General features: G+C 49.2%; 1 protein-coding gene and 1 pseudogene across 1 annotated transcript; both read right to left on the bottom strand.

The window, feature by feature from the left end:
• Window positions 1–1,280: 1,280 nt before the first annotated feature.
• LOC140901238 (small ribosomal subunit protein eS25 pseudogene) lies at window positions 1,281–4,800 on the bottom strand (annotated as a pseudogene).
• Window positions 4,801–4,844: 44 nt separating this feature from the next.
• On the bottom strand, window positions 4,845–22,970 carry NUAK2 (NUAK family kinase 2). Its single transcript, XM_073319682.1, has 7 exons — window positions 22,649–22,970; window positions 14,845–14,965; window positions 12,446–12,597; window positions 10,893–10,958; window positions 8,889–9,008; window positions 7,841–7,973; window positions 4,845–7,713 (listed from the first exon to the last, which is right to left on the bottom strand). The coding sequence occupies exons 1-7, from the start codon at window positions 22,850–22,852 to the stop codon at window positions 6,587–6,589; spliced, it is 1,923 nt and encodes a 640-aa protein (XP_073175783.1). The 5' UTR covers window positions 22,853–22,970; the 3' UTR covers window positions 4,845–6,586.
• Window positions 22,971–25,572: the final 2,602 nt, after the last annotated feature.

Here is a 25,572-nt window from a genome sequence, read left to right as displayed (position 1 = left end):
TACGCAAACACAAAGTAAGAGAGAGTCCCTGCCCCACAGAGCTTACAGCTAAAACAGGCAGCAGGTGGGAGGGCAAAGAGGCACAGAGGTGATGCGACTTGCTGTGTTGCTCTGCACCTACAAAGAACACACCCTGGGGCCTATCCCAACTGGTTCATTCAGAAGTGAGTGGCATGATGCACAGGCTGGTTAGAAGCTTGCAGCAAAAGCTGCTTATGTAGTTTGTGCCATTTCCACTGACTGATGGCAGCTGCCAAGTTACACAAGTTTAGCAGCAACCTCCTAAAATCCTAAAATCCAGAGGGTGCTAGGACTTTGCCCTTGCTAATCTGGCTGTCCTCAAAAGGGCTTTAAAGCACTCCTGAGTTTCTTAATGGATCTGGAAGCATGCAGGGAATTCTCCGCAGGGGGTGGATTGCACATTGCCCTTGTTAATTTCATCTGAAACAGGACAAGAGGGGAAAAAATTCCAGGCATTCAGGTCTTTCTTCCTTTCGTTTCATTTCACCCTCCGTTAACCAGCGAGTGGTGGGGCAAGGGGCAGAGATGTGAAATGTCTTTTATTAACCCAAGTGGAAACGGAGGGGAAAATGTTACAGTGCTTTACGGATTAATAAAATCTACTTCCCTGCAATAGCAGGACAGCAGCACAATGAAGTTGCAGGGGTGGGGGAAGAGGGAAGTTCCCTCTGGCACTCAGCGTGCACATGACCCCATCTCAGCTTTTACTGCTACATTTCAGTTTCAGTCAGTCAGTCCTTTTTTAAGCAGCAATAGTTTAAAAACCCGAAAGAGACGAGGAGGCAGTTTCCTGGGGCATCACTGCCTGCTGCAAAAATCTGAGCTGGTCCCCTAACACTCTGAGAATCTGTGGTCCCCACATCTGTACCCGAGAGTTCAGAGTGGGGAAGGAACCCTGACAAAGCCCTTATCATTCTGTGAAATCAAGACCCTGGGTTGGAACCTGAGTATCCCCTTCCCCTTGCGGACTGAGAGTTACAAGGGGGAGGGGGAGGAGGAGCTCTGCATCAAACTCAACAGACTCCATTTATTCCAGTGGCACTGGTGGTGGTCGTTGCTCTCTCCCATGCGTCTCTTGGAACCTTTGTTCCTCTTCCTTTCCAAAGCTGGCTCTCAGACATTCGGTGCCTCATGGCACCAAAGGCCCCACTGCCGTGCTCTGAAAGTACTTCCTGCTGCCATCTCCATCAATCAGGCCCTAGGGTAGGAGCATAAGAAGTACCAGTGTCTGTGTGTGGTTGTGATTGCATCAGCTTGTGTTTTTATTTTTAATTCAACAATTTTATTGTATACTTTTACATAAGAAATATTGCAGAGGTGACTAGAAAACGTTTTTAAGCATCCTTCCCACCAGCAAGTGCATCTCCACCCTTCGTGTTTCTGGTGTAAATCACTTGGGCTCGGTGCTTGGACACAAGTTAGATCGAACCTTTGCTGAGCAGTTCTTGGAAAGCAGCTCTTACTAAAGATCCTCAAATCTTCAACCTTTCAGATACTAAAGCTGGTGTGATGAGCTTGGAGTTGGGCATTTCTTTGCACAGTTTGTCATAAGTAGCCTTATCAAACAAGACAAGGTTGTTCAGTTTGTCTCTTACTTTTCCTTTGGACCACTTCTTTTTTTGGCTTTACCCCCAGAGTTGTTCACTGCGTCCTCGTCTTTCTTCATGGACTTCTCTGCATCCTTCTTCTTCGTACTGTCCTTGGGGGGCATGGCTGCTGCTGCTACTTCAAGATGTCGTTAGGTAGGCAGCCCTCTCCAACCAGCTTAACAGAACCCCAGCCCTAACCACAGAACCAACCCCTCTGATTAGCTTGGGTGGGCGCAGTGCCCAGTTCCAGGGGCCCAGATTTCACGTGGAACCTCTGAGTGCTACTGTAATGCAGCTGGGGGATGCTATTTTAAGACTAGAACTAGGATCTTGACATTGTCTCTGAAGAAAGCCAGTTGCATGTTGAGCCTGAGGGGGACAGCTCATGATTGTAGAAAATTCCCTTGAGCAAACACTACCCAGACTGATGCAAACTAAATACAGCAGGGTGGAGGCCAAGTGTGTGTGTGTGTGTGTTTTTCAGCTTGGGTGGCAAGCTTGCCCACAAGTTGCTAATGCTTGTCATCAGAGCTGGCCCAAAGCCTTAGTACAAATACGAGCCAGTCTATGAACAATTACTTCTCCATATTGAGTTACAGTGTAAACTGGGTCAGATCCCTGGTCCATATAGCCCACTAGCTTGGCTCCAACAGCGACTAGTACCAGAGCATCAGGGGAGTGGGCAGACAGACCTGTTGGAGTGACCCACCCATCTTCCGGCAGTCAGAGGTTTAGGGTCAGTCTGCATTCACTTGCAGTTCTGGTAAGACCAGGCTTGAGTTTTGGCCCTGTTCTGTACTGGCTACGTTTCCACGGTATGCATCCGATGAAGTGAGCTGTAGCTCACGAAAGCTCATGCTCAAATAAATTGGTTAGTCTCTAAGGTGCCACAAGTCCTCCTTTTCTTTTTGAGAACTGACATGTGATTGTGGGTGCCCACACAGATGTCTAACCAGGGCCTGATTGTTAAAACATGAGCGTGTAGCGCTTTCTATGTATCAGAACCCTTTATGGTGGTTCCTGTTGAACACCCACAGTTCCTAGCTATTGTAAGTTTAGGCCTAAACCCAAACCAGAGTCTTTCATCCAACCCTCCTGCCTGTTTCTTCTGAGGCTTGGCTGAAGTTAGAACTACAGCGTCACAGTAGTTAGACCAACCGCTTGAGTCTGATCTGCTGCCTGTGGACAGGCAACCAAAACCCAGGCACTAAACCCAGCAACTGAAATTGGACCCAACTATTACAGCCCAGGGCTTTGGCAACGGAGCAAGGGCCCTGCCTCTTTCATCCATCCCGGCAAGCTGTTAATGGGTCACCCTCTACTCTCAGCTGCTCACCCTCCGGTCAGCTCTACACCGCAGCTCTGAGAAAAGGAATGGAGAATAGCAGAGGTGCCACAGGGCGAGAGCCTCTGCTTCACCCTTTGACTGTAGGCAGCAGGTTTATTCTAAACCTCCCCAGGAACGCGAGGCTGGTGCTGCATGCTTGATAAAATCTGGGTGGAGGAGGCTTGCTCTCATAGAAAAATGACAAAATCTTTCTATTGTTCTGAGGACAATTCCCTTCTCAGTTCAGGTTAGGCAGAGCGCTCCCTGTGGCGCGCATAATCCCCACACTGCTGCTGTGATCTCAGCACCCTATTCTCCCACCTCATATTAGGGCTGTTAATTACACTGATTGTCATCACCCTCCCACTTCTCAGTAACTGCATGTCTTGCAGGCTCTTGGCTGCTATATGTTTTAGCAGCCCAAAAGGCACTGAGTGACTGGGTGGTCTACTCTGCATTCTTCTGCTTGCACCTGAATAGACAGAGCTACTTAGGCCAGAGACCGTTCTTCTGCAGATACAGCTGATACACCAGGGATACCCTCCACCTAGGCAGCACTCTGCGTTCTCCACTCAAGCTGTCCTTTGCTTCTCAAAGAGAAGCCTTCTGGGTGGAGAATGATCCTATAGGAATTAAGCAACAGCTGAGAAGTTCCAGCATGGTGGATGGAAGAGAGATGAAGGAGTAATGGTCTCAAGTTGCAGTGGGGGAGGTTTAGGTTGGATATTAGGAAAAACTTTTTCACTAGGAGGGTGGTGAAACACTGGAATGCGTTACCTAGGGAGGTGGTAGAATCTCCTTCCTTAGAGGTTTTTAAGGTCAGGCTTGACAAAGCCCTGGCTGGGATGATTTAATTGGGGATTGGTCCTGCTTTTGAGCAGGAGGTTGGATTAGATGACCTCCTGAGGTCCCTTCCAACCCTGATATTCTAGGATTCTATGATTTGCGGGGGACGTGCCAGGTTTGACCAATTCCAGTTCAGACTGGAATGTGTTAGTGGGTAAAACTTGTTCCTTGCTGTGAAGGTTGATAGCAATGCTTGGAGTGGCCAGAACACAGGACACTGTGTGTAGGGGAAGAAGGGAGGGAATTTGACTGAATACAGAATGGGAATTCAGTCCTCACTGTTAAATGAGCCCATGCCACCTACCTGGTGAACCAAAAGACTGATTCAGCTTTGGATGGTTATTCTGTATGTATTAACTAGCATTAAGGCTCAACCCCTTTCAGAGTCTGAAATGGGGGAATAACCCAAACACCGCTGGAAAGATGCGGCCTGGTAGGTTTGTGACTGGGTCTGGGAGATGAGGACTGGAGAGGTGGCTGCTAGAGATCATCCCCCAGTACCACCAAGACCACTGTGCAAGGCCCTGACAGAGGACTTGTATGAACACTAGAACAGGAGACACGAGTGCTACTGCTCCCATCTACAGCTTTCTGCTCGCGCCAACTCTCTCGCAGCCACCAACCTCCATCACAGCAGGTGCATGCAGAGCCCAGTGGAGCTGCTGGGTTCAGAGCAGTGTGCAAGCGTGTTGCATTGTACAGACTAAGGCTCAAGGAGAGTTTCCAAAACAGGGAGAAGTGAGGCAAGAGTCTTCTTCTGCCTCTCCCAGGCCAGCACACGCCCGAGCTGTCCCCATGGCCAACGTGACATTGCACCAAGCTGTACTTTCATAGGAAACAGAGGGACCAGAAATGTGAAAGGAGACTCCATGGAGCCCGGGAATTGAGATGCCATCTCACAAAAGGTGGAAAGGCTTCTGCTCCAGAGCTGCTGGCAGGCAACTCCTGTTGAAGCAGCACCAACGCCAGCTGGCAACTCCACACCAAGTGTCTTTTAAACTTGAATCTTCCCACGGTCCGTGGGACAGCTCAGAGCAGATGGACAGACAGGCAGACGAGAGTTCAGGTCTACATTTTGCTTTTAATTTAATTTAATGAATTTCTCTGGACCACATTCTGGGAGTGGGGTAAGAAAAACATACACATCTTGGGAAAGGGTTGGGAGCCAGAGAAGAGACATGGCAAGATAGTGCAAGGGGCTTTACAATTTGAAGAGTTACAAGACCCACATTTACAGACTGCTTTTCTCCTTTGACAGATACTTGAGAAGCTTTGCATTGGAGCCAGGTTAACCTAGTGCCATTTTAATTTACATAACAATTCAGTGTTAACAAGACAATAAATATTTTTCCCCTCCCGCAAGGGCCCCAGACAAGCAAAAATATACTTTTTTTAAAAAAAATTCAAACTTTTTTCCCCCCATTCATATTGGCAGCAGGGAACACATGCCCATTTGTTTTTAATATCATGGTTTTTTGGGGTGCCCAGATTCTAGGTCCACCTGGCTTTTTGCTGCCAGAGGCAGGCCTTGGCTGTAATTTTTAAGAGGGGCTTTAAGGGAGTTTGGCACCTAACTCCCATTGAGCGGAGTAGCTCCTCTAGCCAGAGGCCGTGTCGGATAGCTAACCTTACAGTCTGTCAGAGGATTACAGTCTGTCAGAGGATGCTCTTCCAGGCCAGTGGATTTAAAGCCGTTGCAAGACAGGGTCCCACTGCAGAGAGCAGCGGGTTTTTATTACTTGAACTTGACTATGGCCCAAGCAAGATGCATCAGAACCCAAACAGCTGGAGGAGTTAAGGTTGGGACTGTAGACCAGCCTGCAATACATGTTACACTGATGGTCACTGAGGTGTCAAGCCATTTCTGCCTGAAGCGTTGAGATGGGAAAAAACTGTCTCAACATTACAAGATTAAAACAAATGGTGCATTATTCCAGTTCAGGCTTCCCAGAGTGGGGAAGAGGAAGGGATGGATGTTGGACCCCATACATGCCAGTAAATCCTAAGTGCCTAGATTTCAGTGACTAACAAGCCAAATGCTATCTTCTCAGCCCAGTGGCTGTTCTCATGTCATTGCCCTGGCAAGTCTTGATCCCCTTCCTGGCTGTATTTCTACCATCCCATCCTAGCCTCTTGTACAGTGGACAGCAGAGTGCAAAAATTAAATAAAATCTGAAGTCATCCAGCTTTTTCATACCCTAACTTGAGATAACCAAGTCTATTTGTTTTGAGAGGTGAGGGAGTCCAGGAGAGAGCTGCAAAAGTGGTCTGCAGAGTTCTGCTCGAGTTAACCCTTTCCTATACTGCTCTGCAGCAGCAGTTACTCCAGTTTCTTAGGTGGTCATGAGACCAGTCTTGCTACTTCTCCGGTATTTGGTCCGTCGAGAGTTCCCTGCAGATCAAGATGGGTACCCACTCTTGCATACATACCTCACCCCACTGCACTTGCTTTCACTCCCTCTACATCCACCTCCCTCTCATGCAACATACCTTGTTCCCTCTAAACATGCCTCTACTCTGTCGTACCCTTTGTAAGTCACTTCAGCACTGTTAAAACCAGAACCTTCTTTCCTGCCCTTCCCCTCCACATGCACCCCATGCCAGAAGAGTACAAGGATGCAAATAAATATTTCCAATGTCACAGCTGCATTTCCAGCCCTGCAAGGGGACAGCTAGGCTGGGGAAGGCTCTCCCTTCTCCCACCTCCAAGGCAGTGCAATTCTTCTGGCACTGCCGTCCCCCACAGCAGTCCCATCTGCAGTGGTGTTAGTGGCATGCTCAAGAGCTTGCAGGCTGGGGCTCCTCAGCTGAGCTTCATGCTGATGGCCATGGCCTGCTTGTAGACATCGGTGACGTTCTCACAGTCTGCCAGAGAGAAGCAACTGTCCCTGAGGGGGCTTTGGCAATGCGTCACAGTCCAGCGCCGGAGCCTGCGCCCTGGCTCCTCCTCAGTCTCCTCCAGCCAGAGGAGGTCATCCACAGAGATGCAGCTGCGCATGCCCCTGCCCCCATCTGGCATCCTCTCAGGCAGGTCGAGCTGGTCGAAGGACTCTGTGGAAAGGATGCTGTCCTCACTCACAGCGCTGGACGGGTGGGCCCAGGAGGCCAGCGGGTGTTTGGGCAGGGCCACCTCGCTGAAGGAACCAAAGCCCTTGATGGGGTCGCTGTCTGATTCTGTGTTGGTTGAGGAATATTTCCCATTGTGCTTCAGGATGCCCTTCCTCCTAGCAGGAAGGCCCTCGGGGCTCTGGCCAGGGGAAGGACTACTAGCAAAGGCGCTGGCATCCAAGTCGGAGTCTAAAAGGTCCCTGGAGTCAGTATGCTCTGGGGAGGAGTAATACCCAGATTCTCGCTTTTGGGGCTTCTTCAGTATTCCCTTCTTGGGCACCACCAAGGCAGCAGAGCCAGCATCTGCAGTGCAGGCAAGCCCCCTGGAAGAGAGGCCAGGAATCGGGTCTGGTGTTTGCGCCCCACGGTCGTCACTCGTGTCACCAGCAGCCGCCATGGGCAGAGGGACAGGGGCTTGCATTTTCTGCTCGCAGGAGTTCCTTCTCTTCAAGATCCCCTTGGGCCTCTTCAGGATGGACTTGGAGGGGTTCTCCGTAGCCAGGGCCACCTCCTGCAGCGCCTGGGTGACGTCGTTCTCCTTCTTGGACTTCTTGAGCGAACGCTGCCTCTCCAGAGAGACGCCAGGGACGTGCTGCTTGAAGAAGCAACGCACCTTGGAGCTGTTCTCGAAGAGGGGCCGCGAGGAACGCCGCAGCCAGTCTGCCACCGTGGCCAGCGGGGTCTCGGTCTCCCGCAGCAACTCCTGCTCCCCGATAGGCACCTTGTAGCCCCAGTTCACCCACCAGTGGCTGGCAATGTCCTCAATGGTGGCTCTGCACTCCGGGTTCACCATTAGCATCCACCGGATCAGCCCACAGGCATCTAGAAGGCAGAACAAGATCCCGATCAGAACCGTAGGGTGGGAGATGTCTGACGAAGACATGGGGAGGGAATGAGAGGAGACACTCCCCACCACCACCACCACGAGGCTGTGTAGAGTTCTGCTTACCGGATAGCTTAGTGGGCTCTCTGTATTCCCCACTAGTGATCTGCTGGACCAGGGTCTTGTAGTCGTGTCCATCAAAAGGCATCGTCCCATGGACCAAGATATAAAGGAGCACCCCAAGGGACCAGCTGTCAACCTGGGAGACAGATGGATCTTTGAGACGGGGTGGAATCCTGGCCAGGTGTCCTCCCCCTACCGCCACCCCAGAGCTTCAGAGTCGGTGCCGACTGCCAGTGTCTGAAGGTCCAAAACAGGGAGCCCCTTTAGCTGGCCAGATTGTGACTCAACTGCAGCCAGTGCTAGAGGAACTGAACGAGCCCATCAGTGACCTCACAGGCCACATCCTGTGTATGGTCTCTACTAATGCCCTGTCATTTCCTTTACTGCAGGCATGGGTGGAGAGCGAGGTGGCCTTCCTTCAGCGAGGTGGCCCTGCCCTGGGCACCCCCCCCATGAGCACATAGCCCCCTCCCCAGCCCCCGAGAACATGGTGGGCAGCAGCCCCAGTGCCTCCAGCCCCCTCACCCCAAGTCCTGGTTGCAAGCCGGCTGCAGCCACCCTAGCCCCAGCCCACTTCCCTGAAGAGGAGTGGGCTGCCTGGGCTGGGGCCACGCTGAGCTGTTTGGGGAAGGCATAGCGTCCCCCAGCCTACGATACGCACCACCCATGGCTGCGGGCAGCTACAGTGGCTCTCCGAGAGCTAACTACATGTGAACTCTCATAAATCGCTTTTACGCTGCTGTGTTTATGTATTTGCCTACCACACAGTGTCTGCTGGATCATATGGTCATTGATTGCCATTAATGAGGCCAGCAGATCTAGCAGTTAGTGAGCACTGTCATGGGACAGATATTGGTGGTCTGGCTCATGGGAAGTGACATTTCTGACTTCAACCGGAGGGGCATGAGAAGGATCAGCCGTGCCCTGCACTTACGAGTGGGATATTCCTCTGCTTCAATTACAGCAAGACAGCTGCACTAGTCCATGCTGGGGGGGGGTGAAAGGTTCCCTCCCACTCCAGCCCTTTCTAGGAGAGGGAAATGCAGCTTACCTCGGGTCCTTTATAGGGCCTCCCATTCACAATTTCGGGGGAGGCATAGAGAGGGCTGCCACAGTAGGTCTGCAGGAATGCGTCTTGCTGGTAGACATTAGATAGGCCAAAGTCTGCGATCTAGAGAGGGGGAGAGATTCACTTGTGTTATGGTTTGTGAAGCCAAGGTTAATGTTAGCAGTTAGAGAGGGGAGAGATGTAGGAGTCCAACAGTGTTATTAAACTGGAGAGAAGACCCTACAAAAAGACCAGAGTACCCTAGATTGTGTCCACTGGAGCACTACCGCTAGAATATTCTTCCCTCCCCTTGGTCACGAAGTGAGACGCTGCATCAAGTTGATCTTCCACTTCAGAAACTAGATCTGCTGCCCGGCCCTACCCAGCCTTCCCCAAAGCCGCTCTTGTTGGCAGGTCCTCCGATCTACTCAGACCCTCCACTGCACAAAGGCTCCAACAGCACAGGACAGAGTGAACCTGCCGTTAGTACAAGGCCAGGAGAGGCCACTCAATGAGGCCCAGAGGAAAGAGGTCTTTGTACTTGTACGAAATAGTTCTTGGACTTCTCCGAAGAAAAAAGTTTCATGTGGAAAAGCTTTTCTAGTCTGTACCTGAGGCTCTGGTATGTCTGACAGCTTCAAGAGGCAGTTCAGTGATTTTGCGCTCTGTTGGCATGCCCCATAGCAGCTAAATTGTACCATCAGCAAATGCCTATCATCTTTATCAACACTATGCCCAACCAAGTGAACCAGAAGGTACAGTACATGCTTGCAGGTTTGCAATTGCAGAATTGCCTATTGTTAAGATAAACAGCCTACAGGGCTTTGTTTATTATTAACTGTACAAAGTCCCTGCTCTGTTTGTACCCGTCTCCCTTATTAGGGGAGAACATGGACTCCCTGGGTGGTTGTGACCAGCAATGCTAGAACCATGCTGCACAGAGCCAGAGGCCAGAAATAAAAAAAGTGTTGCTTAAAGACAGAAGCAGATGAAGCACTTGGTAGAGGTCATCTGATAGGAAGGAGGAAGAGCCGATGCTTACAAGAAGCTCACGCCTAGCCCAGAAAGCTGGATTTTAAGCTTCTAGCAAATAAGTTCAGAAGGAAGCAAGCTTACCAGAAATTCCCTTCTTTTAGTGGAAACTGGCATTTCCTCCTTTATAAGCTATAAAGTGGTTTCTCTTTTGGAGTGCCAAGCTGGCTAGGTGTGTCACTGTTTGGACTCTAGTTTCTGTATTGCTTGTTTACCAGCCATCAGATAAGCAATAATGATTTCAGTAGCTTGGAAAGTTTCTGGGAATCATTTGCCATTATCTAGCCCTGCTGCGGCCCTTAGTCTAACCCTGGTTAGAAGGTCAGGCAGCAGTTGGCCTGCATCAGCACTGCAGGCCCTTTGAATGGCAAGGACATGATACAGGCACCCTGCTGCTAGGGAGGGATCTAAGCCTTGGAGTACTTTGGCAGGATCATAAAAGTTAGATCTCATCTCCCGCCCACCTCAGGGATTTGCTAGTAGCCAATAATCCTCCATTGCTGAGCAAACTGGCCAACCACACTCCGCTTCAGAACATCCTCCTACATTGCATGGCCAGAGGAAGCAATGAGCAGTTTAGGGGATAGCTCCCATGGCTGCAGAAGTAGAAGGCTATTGTGGTGAGCCAACAGGTCTCAAATCTTATCTTAGTGCAGCCTTACCAAGAACCAGGCGTGTGTGACTGATCCCACAAATGCTCAGAAATGGTCAGAGCCCTGCCCAAACGCATTGGAGGTTAGCAAACGGTTGACCCAGAGGAGATTAAGAGAGACATTCTGCCTTCCCAGTGTTTAAGTGGCCACGGGTCAAATATGGTACCATGCACTGCCCCATCCATTAAGGAATGAAGCCATGCTCGGTGCAAGAACCCTTGGTCTTGTTCATACATTTGCTGCAATCCAGGAGATTTAGTAGCTTTTACACAGACTGCATTCACCTTTAAAAATGCAACTGGGGTTTGTCAGCCTCACTCACCTGAACATTGCCCTTTCCATCAAGCAGAATGTTTTCCAGCTTCAGGTCTCGATGAACAATGCCATTCTAGAGGGGGCAGAAGAGAAAGGGGAGTTGGTGTCTGGCCTGAGAAAGGGAGGGTTAATCACAGCAGGGAAGTTACCGAAGTTCACAGACACAACCTGTATTTGAGATATGCAGGCAGCAGGTGGACAGGTTGTGTTTATATCTGAGCTGGTGAAAAGCTCAAACAAGACAGGAATTCCTGGTAATGGAGAAGAGATGAAACGTGTGTGTCTGTGTATTCAACTAAACTGCTTCCCATAATGGGGTGCCAAAATGAAGGGCCTTGACTTCAAGTCAGAGGTGCTTTTTTGCATTAGGCTGAAGTATAATTCTTCTGGGTGACAGGTGGCACCCCACCACTGGGCCAGGAACAAGTAGATAAAAGCTGGGCCTTTCAGCACTTCCATTCGCTTGGAAGTACCTCATCTAGATTAGCTGTACGGATATTTCCCATTGATTCCACCCACGTTCTGGTGCTTGGCTATGTACCTGTATAGTTTACTAACAACTGCCAGGGTTGTCCGAATTATTGATCGCCGACAACCCACATTGAAATAAATTTTTCCAGGACATCTCTGAAGAGGACCACGAACTGGGTGCAAAACTTGGAGAATCTTGGCATCTACATATTGTAGCAGATAAACTGCCTAGCTCAAGCGGCCCAATTGTCCAGTAACCTGTTCTTAAGCTGGTGTGAAATTTGTGATGGAATGCGGTTGCCCATGGTTGTAAACAAGCAAGAACCTGCAACTCCAGGTCTTCTGGGCGTGAGGAGGTACAAGCATTGGGATGGTTCAAACAAGGTCTTTCACCAGGTGTCCCTGCATGCTATTTCCCCACATGAACTTGAAGCATAAGTCACACTATGAAAAGTGAAATTTGAACTGGGCTATTTTAGCTTTTACTTTATGACTTGTGACACAGCTCTGGGTGTTTCCCTTACCCTGGGGTTGGGCTGGAATTAATACACTGACTGACCTAGTTAGAAAGGCACAGCACTTTAGCATTAAGACATGCCAGTGCTAGGCACCCTTGTCTCCCCAAGGGAAGCTTGCAATTCCCTTCCAAACCCAGGAGGTAGGCACCAGCACAGGGCTCGCCCTGCATGCTCCCTGTCTGGAGGGTGCAGGGAGTCAAGGATTCGATGAACAGGTCTTTTTTGGAGAGTGTGGGTGGGGGAAAAAGATGTTGGTTTGGACTCGGCTACAACACAATGTGACGTGCAGGAGAGTGAGCTTATCAGCCAGCCAGGTGATATTCTTTATCAAGGTTGCACTCCTCCGGATAGGCGGTTTTATCTAGTTAGGAGTTTGACCAACGTACCCCTTCAGTCTATGCTGCTGTATCATCATATCCTCCTCCACCCCACCAGAAAGACTAACACTCATGGGTAAGGGTCTGGTTGAAGACCGTGGCGGTGGCCAAGTATCACCTTTTGCCTCGAGTAGGCCATGGAGAGGCCCCACACCCTCCTGCCGCCCAGACTCAGGGCAGCGATGCTCACTTGCCTTGTGACAGTAGTAGACCGCAGACACGACCTGTCTGAAGAAGTGTCGTGCCTCCTGTTCAGTCAGCCTCTGCCGCTCGCTGATGTAGTCGTACAGGTCTCCCTTGCTGGCATACTCCATCACAATGACGATCTTGCTATTGTTTTCAAACACTAGATGGGACCAAAAAAAAAAAAAGGGGGGGGAGGATGGGGGGGGTCAGGAGATGCCACAGAGCATTCATGTATGCTCAGGAGTTAGCGTGCCTTCAAACATGGAGGAGTCCAGTTGGCATCTTCTTTCAACTGGCATCCTGGTCTCTGTCCACTAGTCTGATTTTTTTTAAAAAAAAAAAGTTACCCACCCCATTTCTGCAGTCTCTGATTTGAGCCAAAAAGGTAACATCTAGACTCCACTGCTTTAGCACAAGTGCCCGTTCAATTGCTGGGGGTACAACCAGACTGTTGCTCAGCAGACTGGGGATGTCAAGGACACACTAGGTAGCTGCTATATTGATCTGCTACCACAGACCATGTGAGAAAGGATTCCAAGCTGACAAAGATGGCATGTGGTTCCTAATAGCCCTGACAAGGAAAACTGCAATGGTTCCAGTTTGGGTGTAGACCACTACACCCTCAGACTCCATTTTACAAAGCCAGATTTAGCCAAGAAATGTAGGATTTTCTTCTGCTATTTTCAGAAGTGGTATTTTGGGATTCTGAGAATGGAGGCCAGGATCAGAATGACTCAGTCAATACAAACATTCAGCATAATGTACGCCACCAGTCCTCTTGCTGTGTTTAGAGGAGAAACCTTGAGATACCTCACACAATTTCTGAAAGGGTGTGATACAGACATCATCATGTAGTTTAATAGCAGACATGAAAAAGCTATAAAAATTCCACAGAGCCAGCTGACAGAGATATTAAATATAAGTTCATAAGAATCAAGGAAGTAGGAGGTGTTCAAATGATACTAGACCAGTCTGATTGGAGACTTGCTCTGGGTGGGTTTGACTGCAACTAGAATTTGAGAGCAAATTTTCACCCAAGTTCAGCACTCGTTAAGAATGGTGCCTGGAGACCACAACACTGGAGATCAAAGTCCTCTGTCCATAAGACAGCATGGGCAGCAGCACAAGCTTCCTCACCACCCTGCCAGAGGCCAACCAAGCCTTGGATGGGGAAAGGAGAACTCTAGTAGAGAGTAGCTCGGTATTCCTACTAGGAGAACTACTGCAGTGCTTTGCAATGCTGGTACTGGGCCATTGAGACCTGGAGTTGGTGGCAGTAGATCACTCAACAGCTACCTGAGCTGGAATTCAAATGCAGGACCTAGAAAGGAAAGGTCCTCTGGGCTATCCAGTCCATGCTTTTGCTGAAAGCAGCATTTCAGGTCTCTAGCTTTCTGACTACATGCAGTTGTGGGGCAGGCAGACTAAAAAGGCTTCTGAAGCTCTCAAGCCTTTGTTCTCTGCATGGTTCAGAATGGAGGGGAGGGGAAAGAGGCTATTTTTAGAGCAGATATTCCCCTCCTACCACCTGACTGCCTCATTTTGTACACAAAACAAGGATGAAATCCAAGAGCTGATCAGCAGAAGCCTGAGAGCCTAACTGCACTCTATTCTGGCAGCTGCTGAGTCACCCACACATGCCCCAGGCATAAGCAATAAGCGAGTAGCTTCCGCCTGCTTGTTTTGCAATATTTTCCCATTTTTAGAGGGGAACTGCAAAGTCTTGGGTGTCCCTAACAGGGAAAGTGGCTTGCTTAAATTTTAGCTTTGCCTCGTTTCCCCCCCGCCCTGAAGGGATTCTATAATCTAATGCCTGGTTACCAGTAACCTTTAAAGCACCTCCCAACTCCCCACCCCAGCTAGCTTTCACAGGCAATTTAAGTCTGCATCAGAGACAGCCAAGTTACATCACACTGAGGGATGCTGCAACATGATGCAGTTAGCAACTGGATACAGGATCTTGCATCCATACAGGATATTGTATTGGGTAGATGAATTCCAGGGGGTAGTATTTAGAGTTGCAGCTACGCTCATCCCAGAGTCTCTCTCTCCCAAGTTTGCAGGTTGCTCAGAGCAGCTCAGTGACAGAAGCCAGTTTTGTGGTGCAGAGGGGTATTGTTGCATGTTAAGGCCCAGGGAAGATCTTTTCAATAGATGTTGCACTTGGCAGGATGCAGACACAGCAAAAGTCAGTCTGACCACATGCCGTTAGCCAGCTCTGCAGATTCCCTAGGAATGTGTCAACTGCACGAAGTGCAGCAAGCGGTGAAGGGCTAGTTGGCAGTGAGACACAAAGCATAAATTAGATGCTTAAAGGAAGGTTACTTCCTTGCAGACCAGTTTAAGTTATGGATGGAGTGAAAGCCTCAGTTGTGTGTCCCCATCTATCCACATTAGCCAAGCCTACCTTCATGGATACCAATGATGTGGGGGTGGTTGAGGGACGACATTATCTCAATCTCTCTCCGGATGTGGACAAGATCCTGCTCATCCTTAATTTTGTCTTTCCGGATTGACTTGATCGCAACCTGTAAATGAGAACAGAAATAAAGGAAGGATTAATGCTGGAGCCTACGGGGTTCCTTCAGAGTGTTTCTCACTGAAACAAGAGATAGGAGACTCACCAGTTACTGGGTGCATGGGATTGGAGTAACCAGACTCGTACAATGGCAGATGAAACCTCAGCTCATATATTTATTTGCATGGGGGTAGCCTCTAGAGACAGGAGCTGGAAGCTTATTGTTCTAGGCATTGTACTTAGAACATGAGAGCCCCTGCCCTGAAAAGCTTGCTGCCTAAATAGACAAAGGAAGTGGTGTCCCCATTTTAGAGACGGGGAATGGAAGCAGAGATTTGGGTGACTTGCCCAGGGTCTCACAAGGAGTCTGTGGCAGAGCAGGGAATTGAACCCAGGAGTCCTCGCCCAGTGCTTTAACGGGACCATCCTTCACATTTTGTGACTCAGCCTTACTGAGGAGGTAGTTCAATAGTTTAGGCTCTGTCTTGGCAAGTTCTTTTGTTGGGTGCTCATTACAAATGGTCATCTTCCTTTGAATCCCATGCCTCACACCTCTAGGGGAGTGATCTGGGTGAATGCTCCCCTTCATACAATCCAGTCAGAACTGCTCCAGATTTCTAGTTCACTGCAGTGTGATTTGGGGAAAGGCCCTTGTCTCCCTGAAAAGCTGTTCCTTTCTCTACTTCCCACTAGCCAGAAAGCCACGCATGCTGCTAGTTCTGTCACCCCAACCAGAAACCATGAACCCCACTTTCCTGCAAGGTAGCAAGGGGCCAATCTGTTAGTCACATTACATGAACAGTGTCCGACACCATTGCTTGCCTGTACATACAGCCAGGGAATGGAATGTGACCTCTACACATGACTTGAAGATAAACAACATCTTGGTTTGGTGCAGATGGAAAACAGGTTTCTTGTTTGTTTCAGAGGAACAGATTACTTGGATTTGATGAGAGAAAGTTTGGCACTCAAGGAGCCATCAGCAAGTTCCTGCTAGTGTTCCCCACGTGACAGAGGCACAAGCAGTAAGCATGGGACTTCCCTGAAATGGGACCAGTTGGCTGGCATGCTGAAAATACAAACTGCCAGCAGCAGCCAGAGTTTGCTCAGATTTCTTCATTATGAATGCTCCTCTACAAGGCAAGAGAGAGTGGAGGAGAAAGAAAAGTAAGTGCTGGAGAATGGATGCCTCCTAATCCTCTTTCAAAGGGACTGGAGAGAAACAATATACTCCTTGGGTTGAATTTACAACTGAATCCGGCAGAACCTCTTTTCTTCTCTCAGACAAGAATGCGGAACAGCGTTAATCCTGTAAAAGGATCCTAGATGATACAAAGTGCCAGGTCTCCCAGCAACAAGAAAGGGGGGGGGGGGAGCTTTGCCTTGCACCCCAGGGTCAGTGCAGGGCTAGAGTCCCTTTTTCATTAAAGAGAAATCTTCCCACAGGTGATCTGCTGGCATTATTGAATGCCAGATGCTCAACCTGATGCCTCCCTGGCATTCTTCCTCCGCCCCAGCCTGCCAGAGTAGTGCCCCACTGCCTAGACTCTTCCCAAGTCAGGTTTGACGTGGCTCCTTGCCTTGAACATGCTGCGGATTGGGAAGTTACAGTAACTAGGCGCATGCATTCCAGCTAGCTGCTCCTCACGCACACTGGGGTCACAAGAGGTACCACACACTTTGCATCGCTGCTATTCCTGTTATGTCACCATCTCTTTCGTCTGCAAAGCGTGTCCCGGTGCTGTCAGAGCAACATCTCCCAAAATAAACCGACAGTTGAGCTAAGCCAGTCACATCACAAATAACGAATTGTTGACTGCTAGAGCACCAAGCTTTAGATTGCCACGTCGGTCCCTTTGTGCGAGGGATCGTTTGGACAGACGGAGAGAGGAGAGGTCTGATTCTCCCACATGCCAAAGCATCTCCCTGCTCTCTACATAGGGTCTCACTTAGACCTAGTCAAGCACTAGCATGTGGGTCAGCAGCAGGTCAGAGATGGACACTTGACTTCCATATGCGAGAGGGGAAGTTGTGCTGGCCCAGTTAGAGGCTTTAAACCCAAGCGTTACTAAGGGCCATAACAAACCCCAGCCAGAGAGGATGTGAAAACTCAAGTCCAAGACTTGTTATCCAACAATACAGAAGGCATGTACTCAAGAGTGACATGAGCATTGGACACTCATTCAATGGCCTCTCTGCTCCGTTCATGGGTTAAAGATTAACCCTTTCTGTCCCACTCCATTATCTGGGGTGTGCACAACTGCTTGAAAGCCTTTATGTAACAAGCTAGCCTGCCTGCCCCCCCCCCCCCCGCAAGTCCCTACTGTGAGTCACTTGCTGGCCATTCACCTCCTCAGAGCCATGTGGCTGGAATGCCTGGCATCTAGCCTGGCTTGATGATCTTTAGGACACAGAGCCACTTGCTGCATCAGCAGCTTTTGTGCCTGCTGACTGAAGAGTGATTGCATTGCACACATCTTTGGTCTCAAAGCAAGAGCCTATTATTGCCTAGCAGACAGATGCTGAATGGCTCCAACCAAACCTCTGAAAATGGCGGCATCTTAAGGCTTCTGATGCAGTTGGGTATACAAACTTGTGTAAGCCAATATTCCTGCAGCATCAAGTGGCATTAGCCCATCAAGCTTACAGTAAACAGCTAACAGCAATTGTCTCTTTCCCACCCCTACCCCCCCATCCTGCTCACCTCCCAACTTTGAAAGACTCTGGTTTGGATAGGCTAGTGCTTTGGTTTCCAGCTCAGCACCTTAAGAGTTCTTCCCAGCAAGGAAAACCCATGGTCTGTGCTCCAATCTCGTGCAATAAAAATGTAGCTGCCCATTATTATACAAGACTGTTTGTCTAGTAGTCGAGCTCCAGCAACTAGCTTATTGCTGGCTTGAAGTCATGCTACTCAGCTTCCCTTACTCCTGCCCCATCACAGGTACAGCACGGGCAACACCAGTGCCAACTCCCAGCTTTGAGTTGGCAGTAAAGTAGTTCACTCTTCACAGTCTGCTCATGCCCCACTCTGGTGGGGCTGTTAAGGAGGTAGACACCTGTGCCACTGGGGGCCGACCATGAACACTAGACAGCCAGCTCTGTCTGCCTCAAGCTTCAGGCCACCTAAATAACAGAGCATGCATGTCTAGAACATCCTGTGGGGCACACAAGAGCCTCAAAGTCTGTTGTGGACTTCGCATTACCAGGCACTCTGCTGGTCATTGCCACTTGGTGATCTGAAAGCAAGTTCTGAATCAGGAGGGTTTAAATTATGCTGGGGGGGGGCAAGGGGGATGGGCAGAAAGAGCAGAGTATTTCAAGGAGGTGACAAACAGTGCATTACTAAGCCACAAGCCCATCATCAGGTGCTTTTAAAGCTGTTCCAGGTTGTGCACACAGTATCATTCCTGGTGAATTATAGATTCCATCCCATTGTGGAGAAGTCCAGTGTTGTCTTGTTACTAAAGATCAAAAGGGAGGTTTTTGCTATTTTTAAATTGTTCCAGGTGCCCTTTCCCCTCCACATAGCCCTGGCCCATGAGTATCTGTCAGACATTGCAGGCAAGTACCATAGAAACTCAAGCCTCTTGTTTGGCTTGGCTGAAACCCAAGCACTAAAAGCAAGTCTCTCCCCCAGCCTACAGGCAGGTGCTGCAGAGCAAACAGGTGCAGAAGGCAGGGTGACTGCTCAGCCCCTGAGCTGCATTTCCATTGGGAGTTTCATTTCAAAACAAGGGCAAGAGCCAATCACGCTCTCAGCATCCCAGTTACTTCGGAAGGAAAGCTTCCAAGTGGTCAGGAAGGACACCCACAATGAAAAATGTTTTAACCTGTTCTTCCATCTTAACAGCAGGGCATGAGAACCCTGCAGCCAAAGAAACGTTTATAGCAGAAAATTAACGTTTCACACAAAAATGTCACCATTTCCATGCAGTCTGCGAACTTCAACAGAAATCCACACTCCCGACAGCTCCACAATTAAACAAGACGGCAAGTTCTGCTTTGATTGGTCTGAGTCTAGGTAGGAGGACTAGAGATAGGAGAAAGAACAGCCAATTAGGCTAGCCAACTGGGGTGTGTGTGTGTGTGTGTGACTGTGTTTAGTTAAACCAACAGAGGCAGCTTCTGCCTAGCCAGATATGAGAGAGAGAGCGCGCGCGGGCTGAAATACCATGGGTACTGTGACTCTTGCTAACAGGGTTAGCATCGCTCACAGTCCTTGAAAAGACTAACTAACCAAATGAAGTTATTTGCTCTTACTCCTTATTTAGGAAGCGGAAGCCACTAAAAATGAACAAATATTAACCCATTTTACTGCCAAATGGAGTTAGGAAGAGAACATAAGAGGGCTTTGTGATGCAGGCACTTGCTTCTAGGTGAATAGTTCTACATATGAACTGGCCAAGTCACTTACACCTAGGGATTGTTTGGTGGCCTGCATATGCTATTTCTATTACGGTAGCACTAGGAGGCCAGGACCTCATTATCCTAGGCAGTGTACAAACATGAACTCTTGCCCCAAAGAGCTTAATTCCAAGTATTAGATTAGACGAGCCCAATGACATCTGATTTTGGGTACTCAAAGAAATCCAGTGGTAAGTGGGCTACGGAGGCTGAACCAACCCTTCTTCTCCAGCTCCCAACCAAAGGGATCCTTCCAGGTCAAGATGTGGGAGACTGAACTGCCAGAGTCCTGGTTATGCAGCAGATTAGGAGACTCCAGAGTCATCGGATAGGCCATTTCTTTTGCCAGCATTACACCTACTTAAGTCAGCCAAGAACTACTTCATGTTACGTAAGGAAAGGAAAACCATACATTTAGAATTCTAGCAAGTCAGAGCACAATTGTTTTTCTTTACATGCCATTCTGGCACATTAGTAATTGAATCTCACACCCACCCACGCCTTCTCCTCAGGACTTGAACACTGATGCTTTGCCAGGCCAGTTGAGTTATTGAAGTTGTGTCTTGATGTTTACCCACATAAGAGGGGATCACGTGGGTTTGTGTGTATGAATCTGTCTTCCATGGATCACCTCTCGCACCTTAGTGACTCAAAGCAGGGAGCAAGTGTCTAGGTTTGCCTTTTAGACTTTTGCAGAGGCTCCTTGGGGGTTAGGTCCACTCACAGTTTGTAGCTGATCCATTTTGTGTCAGTATTTCCCTCCCCAAAAAGACCTCTCAAGATAGGATGTTGGCCTCCAACCACAGGGAAATTTACAATACATTCTCCCATTTTAGACAGATTGCATAGCTGGTCTGTATTGCTTCACCACCACCAAGTCCAATATGTGTGTGTTTTCACACACAGTTTTTGGAGAGGCTTGAAACTTAAAAACCTGTAGTTGGCTTGAGAGAGGCAGAAACACCATAAAGTTGAACTAACCTTTCAGTGAAAGCAGACACTCTTGGAGTCGGGGTGAGGAGACAATCTAGAGGCGTAGAGCTGCTTGCATGCTGCACCACTTACACTTTATATGTTTCATAGTAACCAAAACTCAGGGGGAAGAGACTCGAGTGTGATGTTTGTTCTCCACTACTCGATATGTACTATGACAGGATACGTACAAACCCCTTTTCAGGAGCAAATCTGACTTTGATGGTCAAGTGTGCAACAGGAAGCTGTGACCTCCTCTACCGCCCCCCCCCCCGCCCTCCAATGAGCCACTCAATAGTGCTCCAGGAGGTAGTAAAATAATGCAACTGCTGGACCAAGTTCTCTGAACAACAGATCTTGCCAAACCCTCACACATTACACCTCTCAGAAAGCGTTTATACAGGGATGCATGTCATCTGTTGGCAAGCCTAACCATTTACATGCCTGTGATGAGCACCAACTAGTTTTACAGCGTGCAGTATCAAAAGCTTTAGTGTAAAGCCAGAATCTGCCCCTTCCACCTCCTGCACAGTTCCAATAACTTCAGTCAAGTTACTCCTGCTTTATACCAGGGTAGGCAAGATCAGAATCAGGCAGGCCCTTATGAGAGGGGAGAGAGCTTGGAATCCCTGTTGATTGGACAATAGGCTCCCTGAAACCTAGCCAAAGAGAGGTGGCCTTTTTGCATTTCAAATTAGCACAGGCCATGAAGGCAGACCAGTGCCAGGCAATTCATGTCAGATCAATTATAGCAACTACAGTAAATACAGCAGACTAGTCTGGCTTGTCCTTCCCTTTCAAGAGGAAATAAATTCCCTGGCAGAAGCGTTCTTTATTGCACAACACAGCCTCCTACTTCACAAACAACAACAAGGTGCTGTTCATTTCATGCATCTGATGAAGTGAGCTGTAGCTCACGAAAGCTCATGCTCAAATAAATTGGTTAGTCTCTAAGGTGCCACAAGTACTCCTTTTCTTTTTGCGAATACAGACTAACACGGCTGTTACTCTGAAACCTGTTCATTTTATAATCTCATCACACAGAGAAGGCCCCCAGCCCAGGAACATTTAAAGGGATTTTCTGTGACCATCTCACCTACTCCACCTACAGAGCCACTTAGAAAACATCTTGTCGTTTACACCCATCCAAGTATAGTTTGCACCAGGAAGCAGAGCCTAATCGTTTTTACTCTCCCGCATCAAGGAGAATTACTCACCCTGTGCAAGTAGATTTTGCAAGGCTGCTCTACCAGGTCTTGTCCAGACAAGTGGCAGAGCCAGTAACCTCATTTAATTTGTTCCATATAAGATTAACTTTTCAGTTCTTTTTTGCCTTACTTTTATTACCACCTCCTCCATGGTCTAAGGTTTCATTACAGCAACGCTCCCCCCTCCCCCCCTCCCCCGAATTACATTCTGGTAAATAGTCACCTACTAGCACCCAGCAACTGGTTATTCCCCCACTTCCATTAATAGCGTAGCCTTGAACCTGCAGAGCCGCAGGCAGCTTGGCTCAGCCCACGCCTAGCTCTGCCCTGCGCACACCCCGCGCAGCTCAGCATCGCGCACCAACGCGCAAACGGGACAGGACCAAAATCGGGGGGTTACTGCAGCCGCAGGCACAAGGGGAGCGGCAGCTGCATCCCGGAACAAGCCGCGCGATAAAGGCAGGCAGCGCCGGTGCCCTGTGTAAACGCATCAAGCCAGAGAGAGAGAGAGAGAGCGAGCGCACATAGGGTGACCAGATGTCCCGATTTTATAGGGACAGTCCCGATTTTGGGGCTTTTTTCTTATATAGGCTCCTTTTATCCCCCACCCGCTGTCCTGATTGTTCACACTTGCTGTCTGGTCACCCTAGGAGAGCGTTAAACCAAACAGGTTTCAGGGCAGCAGCCCTGTTAGTCTGTATTTGCATAAGGAGAAGGAGGACTTGTGGCACCTTAGAGACGAGCCAATTTATCGGGGCATCCGCTTTCCTGAGCCACAGCTCAGTTACATCCGACGCAGTGAGCTGTCGCTCAGGAAAGCGGATGCCCCGATAAATTGGCTCCTCTCTAAGGTGCCACAAGTCCTCCTTCTCCTTAAGCCGAACAGGCGCAAGAGGAGCCCCCGAGGGCTGGAGGGAGAGGCCGCTCTCCGCGCACGGGGCAGCGGGCAGGCTGGGGACCCCGGGGATGGCACCGTCCCTTCGGAGCAGCCCTGGGCTGGGGGTCTCCCCTGCGGGGCAGCGGCCAGAAGCAGGGAAGCGGGGCTGGGCTGCAGGGGGCAAGCAGAGGTGCCCGCGGCAGGCCAGGGCGCGGCGCCCGGGGCCACTCACCAGCTTGCCGGAGCGCTCCCTCGCCTTCTTCACCTTGCCGTAGGTGCCTTTGCCCAGCGTCTCCAGGAACTCGTAGCGGTGCCGCAGGTTGTGTTTGTGGTGGTGCCGCTTCACCGCCTGCTTCTTCATCGGCGGCTTGGGGGGCTGGATGCGCCCCTCGGCCAGCGAGGGGGCCAGCAGCGCCTCGGCCGGGGCCAGAGCCATGGCTGGGGCGGGGCGCGCCGGGGCGCGGCGCAGCGCCGCAGTCTCCAGCCCAGGTGAGGACGCAAGGCAGCGACCCTCTGCCGGCCGCGGCGCCCCGGGGCCGATAAATGCTACAAACCTGCCCGGTCCGGGCCCGCCCCCCGCCTGCGAGTGGCCGCCCCGGGGCACGTGACGGGCTCTTTGCGAAAGGTGAGCTGGGGAGAGGGACAGAGATGGGCTGGGACAGGCAGAAAGAGACGGGCCGTGGGTGCTGGAACTAGGGCTGCTGCTGCGCCCCCCCGCGACTTGCTGTAGTAATAACAAACACCACACCGGGTTGCCATCACCATCAGCACCCCCCCCCCCCCCACTGTAAAAATGATTCCAGCACCGCTGGGAGGAGAGGCAGAAAGACAGGCAGGTACCGGAAAAGAGACAGACACAGAAATATAGACAAACAGATGGAGAGGGAGACGCGCAGAAAGGTACTGGAGGGGAGACAGAAATGGAGAGGCAGACTTTAGGATGAACGCTGGCGGGAGACTGGCAGAGGCACTCATGGCTTGTCTACAGGCAGACTTGTGCTGGTTTAAATCAAGGCGTGATGTTCGGGGGGGTGCAAAAGGCTGTGTGGACATGCTCATTTCAGTTTGAAACAGGCTTGTATCGATTTAAAGTCTATTTTAATAGGAACCACGTTTAAGGTAAACTGAAGTGAACCCCTCTAAAACCAAGTTTCAGAGTAACAGCCGTGTTAGTCTGTATCCGCAAAAAGAAAAGGAGGACTTGTGGCACCTTAGAGACTAACCAATTTATTTGAGCATGAGCTTTCGTGAGCTACAGGATGAAGTGAGCTGTAGCTCACGAAAGCTTATGCTCAAATTGGTTAGTCTCTAAGGTGCCACAAGTCCTCCTCTGAAACCAAAAGCAGCTCACTCACACAGGGGGTTGCACGAATTTTAACTGTAAACTAGTTTACCTAAATAGGTGCAAATTTCTGCATAGACAAGGCCACAGAAATACAGACACACACATAGAGTTACACAGAAATATCCCAAAAGACACAGGCACAATGGGATACACAGCTATATGGAGAGATGTCCATGCAACCATAGACAGAGATGTACCCACAGAGGCACAGTGTGTGTCAGAAACAGACGCATGCATAGTGGATCTGGGTTTCTCTCTTTAAAAAAGAGACAGAACAAATAGTTATTGAAGAAAAATACCTCCTGCGTGAGCACTCTATGTGCATTGATGTAATAATTGTGTTTATGGTGTGAAACATTGCTTTGCTTTGCTTTAATAGAATCATAGGCTCTGTGGATTGAATAAATGCTGCTTATGTATGCTTACTGTGGGGGTGGGTGGGGAAAGGCGTGCTGTACATTTACATCAAACTCTCATTTGCAAAACTGTTACGTGCCGTTCTATTTCATTGTGCTCTACACTGCCCTTCACCGCGGTCTGTTTGCCCCTATGGTAATTCTTTGCTTTCAAATATCAAAAGAATGTCTGTATTTCAAAAGCAGACAAAACAAAAGCTTTCGCCTGGGTTTGGCATGTGTGTGGACATCATCGTATTGATTGGGGGGAAAAAAGAGAGATAACTACAGCATTACTCATCCATACAATCAGACCTGGATTTCCCCAGAACTTCAAAAGGCTAAGGGCAGCATGACAAGATGAAACATAACAGGGTCTTATGTGAATACACACAAGGAAAGATGAAACCTGGAGCTAAAGCTTGATTCAAAGACTGTTCACTTCAGTGGATCAGGCCCTTATAGAATCACAAGACTAAGTGTAGGTTTCAGAGTAGCAGCCCTGTTAGGCTGTATTCGCAAAAAGAACAGGAGGACTTGTGGCACTTTAGAGACTAACCAATTTATTTGAGCATAAGCTTTCGTGAGCTACAGCTCACTTCATCGGATGTATGGTGTGTATGGTAACACCCATTGTTTCATGTTCTCTATGTATATAAATCTCCCCACTGTATTTTCCACTACATGCATCCGATGAACTGAGCTGTAGCTCACGAAAGCTTATGCTCAAATAAATTGGTTAGTCTCTAAGGTGTCACAAGTCTTCCTGCTCTTTTTAAGACTAACTGTTGTAACTCAGGCCCAGGGCCTCAAAGGTATTGAGGTGCCTTGGAGTGACACACCTCCATATCTTTGTAGATCTAGACCTCAGATATGTTTCTTAGTTTTGTTCTTGTTGCAAAGTGCTTGGATATTCCTGGAAGAAGGGCTCTGTATTAGTGCATCATCAGATCAAGATTATTTTTGATTGGATTCCCGCTGACTTCCATGAGCTTTGGGTCAGGTGCCTAGATGCTAGAAATAGTTGAGTGATAGAGGACCTGGCCCTGCTAAATGGCAAACACCCTCATTTTCTATTGGTCTTAGGGTAAGTGGAACTTACAATTCTTCAACAGACATTAAGGGACTCTTGGAAGATCATGCCCACAAAAACAATGAAAAGTCTGAGCCTGCATTCCTTGTACACTCAAAAACCTCCCCCCAAAGTCAATGGTAGTTTGAGATTTATAAGCAATGCAGGGGTGGACCTGTAACATGTGAAATTGAAATTACCCCACTGGCACAATCATCTATATCTATCTATCTATCATTCAGATTTTATGTTACAATCAGGGGTGACACCCAGGAGTTCAGCTACGCCTTTTGAGAGGTTTCTTTTGTGCCAATAAGTTTTTTTATTGCCGCAGCATTGCTATA

Source organism: Lepidochelys kempii, chromosome 21 (genome assembly GCF_965140265.1).
Source record: "Lepidochelys kempii isolate rLepKem1 chromosome 21, rLepKem1.hap2, whole genome shotgun sequence".
Classification (NCBI taxonomy): Eukaryota; Metazoa; Chordata; order Testudines; family Cheloniidae; genus Lepidochelys; species Lepidochelys kempii.
Note: the sequence above shows the minus strand (reverse complement) of the source record. Positions and strands in the feature narration are given on the sequence as shown.

What these genes read in the sequence shown, in the direction of transcription:
- NUAK2 (XM_073319682.1), bottom strand. Translation starts at nt 22,852, where the DNA reads ATGGCTCTGGCCCCGGCCGAGGCGCTGCTGGCCCCCTCGCTGGCCGAG. An exon ending in CATCATTGGTATCCATGAAG is followed by an intron (nt 12,598 to 14,844) that starts GTAGGCTTGGCT and finishes GGTCCCATCTAG; the next exon opens with TGTTTGAAAACAATAGCAAG. An exon ending in AGAGCCCACTAAGCTATCCG is followed by an intron (nt 7,714 to 7,840) that starts GTAAGCAGAACT and finishes TCTGCCTTCTAG; the next exon opens with ATGCCTGTGGGCTGATCCGG.